We start from the raw sequence: 7841 nt of genomic DNA, 5'->3' as shown, positions 1-7841 counted from the left end.
TTTTGCCTTCAAGGGCAATTCTATAATTCTGTATTGACCTCATAAAAGATACCACTGTTTATTTATAGTTAATAATTTCTAAAGAAAAAATAAATTGAACACCTGTCATATTATTATACCTTACATTATTATCCTTAATAATAAAATGTTTTTAGATCCTTCTCAACATTTTCTTTATTGATGATGAACAGGATATTCTGTTGGCTGGCTAGAAAGATTTGCTTGAAAGGAAGTGATTGTTAATGGTCCCAGATTCTTAATGAACCATGAGTCCTCCAGGGATTTGGCTTGGTGATGGATCTCTGGTTTGAGTTGATATTCTGAAGGTTCTACATAAAAGTAAAAGCAAAAGTTAATAATATGCCAATTTAAGGATTTTACAAATGTATGTGTGCTTACTTTTTTGGGTGGATTCTGTGCCTGGAGGGAAAAACGAATCAACTTCCTGACTGTAAGACCCAATAGTAGAAGGTTCTATGATCTTTCTAAGAGGTCTCATGCATTGAACTATGATTTACAAGTAATCACTTGCAAAAAGAAAGAGAGAAGTTTCTTTTCTCACATATTTGTGGTTTAAATTATTGGGTTCTCTGCAAATTTCTTTGAAGAATTAGGCCTATTTTAATTTAGCAAAACATGAAGCAAATGCAACAATGTTAATCTCTGCTGTGGAAAGGTATTCACGTGGATGAGATGTGACTACCAGGTGAATGGCACTCAGCCTTCTTTCACTGAGAAAGCCTTATTTATCTGCAGATGTGCGGTAACACAGGTTTGGTTGTTAATGATGCTTTGTTTTACTTCATTCTTCCTTGCTATGATGGCTTTTACTTTTATCATTTTCTTGACCCAGAATGTGGAGCTTTCAGATTATAGGCAGGAATCAATTTTAACTCGTAAGGAAAATAATTTGTAACTAAATGTAATATACTTAACAATATGAATGAGTTGCTTTAAAGTACATATTGGAGTACATTAAGATTTTTGTCTATCACACTTTACTGCCATTGCCATGCAGTACAGGGATATGCCTATTTATGTAGGCAAGAAAAGAGATAAAGTTACAGCTGATACACAGGGAATTTTAAGTGGCCATCACCTTATTTATCTGTGGCACAACAGTAATCTGTGAAAACCCATGGGCCTGTGTGGCAGATGTGAACTTGATACATTATATGTGAGGCTAAAAAATAAAGATTGAGGACCATTATAGTAAGAGTTTTGCTAGAGAACCGTTTGTGCTAGAGAATCAACAATATGTCTGTGATGGACTATCTAGGAAGGCCCAGTGTCTGAACAGTGCTCTCAATTATTTTAAACCACATAAAGGAAAGTTGAATAAATTCCCAATTCTATTTTCCCTTTGAAACTGACTCTAATTATTTGGCCTTTAAACTTACCTTAGAATCCAAGGAATATCTGCTCATACTAACACGACTTTTAAGGCATTGGAGGAAAGCAGTTTGTTTTGGTACTGGAATTGTTAAGCATCAAATTAAATGTTTAGAGAAGGTGGATTAATTAGGTGGACATGTTTAGCTGGCATTGCTGTTAAAAATAAATATCATCAAATGTCCATAGGCAAAACATATACTCTTCATGGGCCTGCCCCTTGGTATAGCCACATTCCTTCCCACTTTCATTTTATCTGCTATTATGTGAAGCACTAGAAGTCCGAGGTTTCTGGAGGAGCAACGTATGTACATGCAAGGCACAGTTCACTGTCTCCCCCTCTGGGTGTCATGAAATGAGAGATGCCCATTGTCTCGCTGATTGCTAGCCCTAATTTTACTGATCCATGTATTTATTCTATGTTTGTTTACACACATACACATATATATATATAATTTCTTCATTAACATTTATGATACTCAAATTATAAAAAATGATATACATAGGTATATGAATTAGGAAATCAACATCAATAATATTTAAATATGAGGTTATTTTTTAATTAAAGTAATCAACTGCACACCAATTTATATCTATTTGCGAGTGGTTCAATAAACTGAAGATTTTTAAACCCTAGATATTTAGAAATCCAGAGACAGCTGTGACCCTTTATCTTTAATCTCACATGCCTCCGGAATCATTACTGCATTTGAGCAACAAAGGCAGCCAAGAAAAAGGATTTGAATTCAAATGTCAGTCAGAAGTAATGTCTTCCTAACGGTACCCTGTGAGGCCTCCAATTATACAGGCCTGGATGTATGCATATTAAAACATGCATAACATTCATTAGCATGTAAGAAATGTGACTGAAGAGGACATCCTTAGATAAATATAAACTGTTTTGAAGTACACAATAGGTCCATTTATGTAAGCTGATTAATCCTGCAAGTGATGTGAAGCAGGAAAGCAGCAAAGTTCAATTTCTATTTCATAAGAAAACCAGGGAAAGACTGATACCACTTTAAATGGGGGAACAATACATATGCGTTTGTAAAATGCAAGGTAAAACATTCCCTTATGATCACATTTCCCTTACGTATGATGACTGAGAGTAGTGTTTCCATGGGCCCAGCCCACATTAAATGTTGATTTAGTAGGTCTTAATGGAGAAACTTTCATTCTCGGGCCCTGGGTGAGCTCTGCCATGGTGAAGTGTGTTTTAACAGGGCTGGTTCGCTTCCAGCCCTTCCTTTCTGAGTTGTATTCAGTTACCTCAGCTTGCACAAAACCACGAGAAGGATTCCACAGGTGACTGTCATGCACATGACGGCATAAATCACTTCTCCTAGAAACAAGATTAAAGGAAAATTACTGGATTTCTACAGAGAATAAATAATAAAAAATAGTACAGAGGTTTGATGTTTAACTGACCCTTGGAGGGGGAATGAAATCCATTTAGCGTTATTTCCTTTGTTTGTTTTCTCTTTTGTAATGCAATGCCTTTGACATTAGACAGAGCTGAATAATCTGAAAGAAAGTAATGAAAATGAGATTAAAGCATAAAGGAAAAGCGTTATTTTTATCCCATGGGTTGTAATTTGCTTTATATTATAAGGCAGCAACTTATTTCTATGTTACTATTTAGTAAAATATAATAGATTAGGTTAAGTGTTTCTTAAATTTTAACAGCTTTTTTCATCTTTGAATCAGATAATTTCCTTACAAAAAACTTTTCAAGGCATAATTAGAAAAAAAAATCACATTTTATAAGATAGTTATATATGTAAACGGGGGCGGCGGGGGGGAGACAGTAACTTTAGGCTACCATTGGGATGTTGAAAAATATTCCCTCTTTACATGAGTTATGATTTTAATGTACTTTTAATGATATCTTATTTCTCTAAGACCCAGTGTATTTATGAATTCTTTCAAGAGCCCTTAAACTAATCACCCTGTTCAATTCTCTACTCCGATATTTTAATATCTAGCTTGACTTATTTCCATTATTCTGTTTCTATTTTTTAACCCCTTTCATTTCTATTATTACCTATTTCCTACTCACTGAAGGGCACCTCTTGGCCACTCCGTGACCCCCGTCTTCATGGCCATGCTTTGCAAAACACATTTTTACCTCACTTCACAAAACCAAAGATGAAAAGATGCAATCCTTAAAATTGATTGCTAAAGCTATTTTAGATGACTTTTATTAATAACTTCGAAGTGAAATCATCTCTAATCTTGAGTCAGTTCAACACAAAAACTGCCACATATACCAATAACCCAATAATCCAATTTCTTTGATGATGATAATGACGATCCAGATGAGTTTTGATGAATAAAAAATTAACATAAAGCCTTCCCTTGCAAGAGGTTTTGCTATCATCTGTCGTACATGCTTTGTGCATTTTGAGACCTGGAAGTCCAAGTATGAGTAGATAGTTTTTTTTGCAGAAATGAGTGTATCAAGTAGCAGGATAGTACTCTGTTTCCCCAAAAATAAGACAGTGTCTTATATTAATTTTTTCTCCCAAAGTTGCGCTAAGTCTTATTTTCAGGGGATGTCTTATTTTCGGGGAAACACGGTATGTTCCATGACAACTAGTGAAGGTAGGCTCTGAGCAGAAAGGGAGATGAGATGATACATTACCATCAGTTCCATTTAATTCATTCTCTACCCAGGGATGCTGCTGTTCAGAGGCCAGCTCTTTTGAAACCAAGGTTTGAGGTCTATGTTATGGATAATTGGTAGAAAGCACAGGACACAGCCTGTTTCATGTTCCATATCAATTATCAAACTCTAAGGGTGAGTCCAGAAGAAGCAGCTTAATGTAAGAGCTAGAGAAGTAGCCAAGGATTTTGTCATTAGAAAACCCATCCCCAATGAGTCTAAACTCTAATACAGTTAAGACATTTTTTGCTTAAGATTTTTAAATCCCCAACTCACATATTGGGTTATCATGTAATGTTCATAGAAGTCAGACCTTCTTAGAAACTAAAATATCAACTTCTGATTGTGAAAGTGATAGAATTAGATAAGGCTTGTGAAAAATGTCCACTTTTATGGTTATAAAATAAATTTTGTCATTCACCATCAAGTTGAAATGGAAAATTTGAGCTATTTCAAATAATACCATTTTGATAATAGCAGTCCTTTTTGGAAGAATTCATTTTATTCAAATTAGCATACAGATTTTAAGTTAAATGAATTATTATAATAAATTATATTTAAATAAATTATGAGTATGAAGGATAACTTATTTTGCTTTTTTAAAATTCAGTGTCATTTTGTGACCTTTTAGACAGATCCATGTCCTAAATGTAAATGTATACAACTTATATTGATTATTCAAATGGTGCTATAGCTTTCCTTTATGAAATTTTATCTCTAAGTACATTTGGTCTAATTAGGTATCATGATTTACCTTTGCATAAGATAAAAGGTATTATTTTGACAAATTAGACTATCTTTTATAAATATATGACTGCCTAAAATAACTGTTAAACATTCACCTAACAAAGTTTAGAAAGAATCATCTCATTCACTAAATTTCACTCACATGGAACTCATTAACAAGGTTATAATAGATCAACGACAGAAATGCTAGCTAATGATCCCAGTGAAAATTTTAAAGTGTCTAGTAATCACTCCACAATCTTTAATATTGCACCCTAGGAGGATACCAAATATCAGTTAGAGAGATTAATGTTACAGAGGGTTTCTTGGCTACTGAAGCCCAATGGAGATTCTTCCCCAGCCTTTTATAAACAGTGAGGTTTACAGTGTTTTATAACCATGAAATTAAAGTCGTCAGACTTAATAACCAACCTCAGTCCCACACCATCTGCTATATTTATAGATAAACACTGTCAGTGACTTGTTTATCTTACCTTGCTCCCTAGAGGAATTAAACACTGTTATGAACTATATTGTAAAATCCCTGTACATTTGATGGGAAATCAAGATTAATTTCAGCTGTACATTAAGAACAAATTTAAATAGTATTCTTCCCAAATGAGCCACAGAGATGTCATTATTTCTATTCTTTTCTTCCAAAATCCTCGTGCAGAAGTGGCTGATGGAGACCAAAACTCTACTTATATGAAATGGCAAATGTAATATAAACAATGTAGTGGATCATATATGAAATAATGACTTAAAAATAAATGTCAGAATACTTGAAATGGAAATTAAATATATCATAAACTGCAAATGTGTAAATCTTCAATTAAAATTATAATTAAAATATAACCTAGAAGGGTCTGCTTGGAAGAACTATTTGATAAAATAAAATTTTCATAGAATATTAAAAATGTATTTTGTAATTTAAGGATTGCCTTTTTGCATATCCAAGGGTTGGTGCCCTTTATTAGTGTTAATATATTACATTTCTAATGTGGTCAAGATTGTCTTTTATGAAGGTATATAAATTCCCAAATAGAAAATGAGTTTTGAGTTATTTCATCTAATGATCAGGAATGAAATTTCAAATATGATGGACTATTTTGATCATTGTTTTCTGAAAGCCCCCTTCTAAAATGTACCCTAGAAGCATTGATATTGGGACAAAAGGAAAATATATAAGCATCTTTTTAAATTTGAAAAATATAATACATTAGTAATATGATAAACCAAAGTATAAACACAGATAATGAGGATTCAATACCACTACTGCTAAAACTTATGTTGTAAAACTAAACCAACTAGATAATATGCTTGCCTAATCATCATGATCTGCATCAATAAGGCATGCTCATTTATTTAATTCACAAACTTCAGAGGAGATAAAACCATCTGTTAGATTTATTTTTAATACTATGGCTAAACACATGGTGGTTGCCAACCAGGGGCTGCAGGAAGGGGAAACCTGGAGGTATTAGTCAAAAGGTACAATGTTTTAGTTATGCCAGATGAATAAATCCTAAAGATGTACTGTATATTGTGGTGCCTGTTGTTAGCAATACTGAATTGTACACTTAAAATTTGGCAGGGTGGATAGACCTCATTTTAAGTATTCTTATTATACACATACAAAAACAATAAATACAGAGAATGGAAGGAAAGTTTGTAGCTGATAAATATGTTTATGGTATAGATTTTAGTGATGGTTTCATTGTGTGTACTTATCTTCAATTTTATAAAGCTTCATACATCAAATATGGACAGCTTTTCATATATCAACAAAAACAAAACAAAACCTTCATAAATGAGTCAGTATGCACTCCAGAATATTCGTCTTGAGTTTTGACTTGAGCCAAAAAGCTCAGAGTTAGTAAATGACTATACTGATGGTCCCTGACTTCTCATGGTTTGACTTAAGCTTTTTTGACTTTATGAATGTGCAATAGTAATACACATTTAATAGAAACTGTGCTTGCAATATCCTGGGCTAGTGATATGTGGTATGATACTCTCCTGAACTGGGCAGTGGCCACAAGATGGGTTTGCCCAATTGTAGGTTAATAAATATTCTGATCACACCTGAGGTAGACTAGGCTGTGAGGTAGGTTGGATATATTAAATGCATGTTCAACTTATGGTATTTTCAATTTATGATGGATTTATCAGGATGTAAGCCCATCCTAAGTCTAGGCGCATCTATTGACAAGCCTGACTCTTTAATCCTTGGTTGAATGACAGTTTTGTTCACATGTCTTGTAGATTTGTTTGCTGATTATATATATAAAATATATAGAATATAACAGGTAACATGTAACAATATAACATATAACATATAGTAGTATATAGTATGCATATATATATATATATATATATATATATATATATATATAAAACTGTACTAATAAAATCTCCCAAATGTTCTGCATTCTTCTTAATAGTTTCTGCAAATAATGAAGTAGTCACTGAGATAGCAATGGGAATGCAAATTATGGTATTTCTAATAACTAACACTAGATTAGATCAATAAAGTATTATGGTTTTAGAAAGAACTAATTTTACACAGGTGTGTATTTTTTAAAAGAATTAAAAAATATACACCTGTCCCCTGTAGCTTTGGGTTCATACAAAACAGATGTAAAGATACTGATAGAGCCTAACCAGTGTGGCTCTGTGGTTGAGTATTGACCTATGAATAAGGAAGTCACAGTTTGATTCCAGGCAATGCCCCAGTTGTGGGTTTGATCCGCAGTAGGGGGCTTGTAGAAGGCAGCTGATTATTTTCTCTCATCATTAAACATTGATGTTTATTTTTCTCTCTCCCTCTCTCTTCCTCCCTCTGAAATAAATAAAAACATATACATTTTAAAAATATATTTATAGAAAGTAGGAATAGAAGACTATAAATGTGTACCATATTCTTCCTCATGGAAAAATAAGACATCCCCTGAAAATAAGACCTAGTACATCTTTGGGAGCAAAAATTAATATAAGACACTGTCTTATTTTTGGGGAAACAGGGTACAAAGAATAATTCACAAAAGATCAGTGT

General features: G+C 33.2%; 1 protein-coding gene across 1 annotated transcript in view; it reads right to left on the bottom strand.

Moving 5' to 3' along the window:
* Positions 1 to 256: 256 nt before the first annotated feature.
* The window catches only part of GFRAL (GDNF family receptor alpha like), a gene marked incomplete at both ends in the record, with an annotated part of 49914 nt that continues 42329 nt past the window's right edge, over positions 257 to 7841 (bottom strand). The window contains 3 exon segments of the mRNA XM_084890474.1: positions 257 to 329; positions 2665 to 2737; positions 2824 to 2919. Of these exon segments, the coding sequence (XP_084746600.1) occupies positions 257 to 329; positions 2665 to 2737; positions 2824 to 2919 (242 nt within the window).

Source organism: Pipistrellus hanaki (genome assembly GCF_964339955.1).
Source record: "Pipistrellus hanaki genome assembly, chromosome: 7".
Taxonomy (NCBI): domain Eukaryota; kingdom Metazoa; phylum Chordata; class Mammalia; order Chiroptera; family Vespertilionidae; genus Pipistrellus; species Pipistrellus hanaki.
Note: the sequence above shows the minus strand (reverse complement) of the source record. Positions and strands in the feature narration are given on the sequence as shown.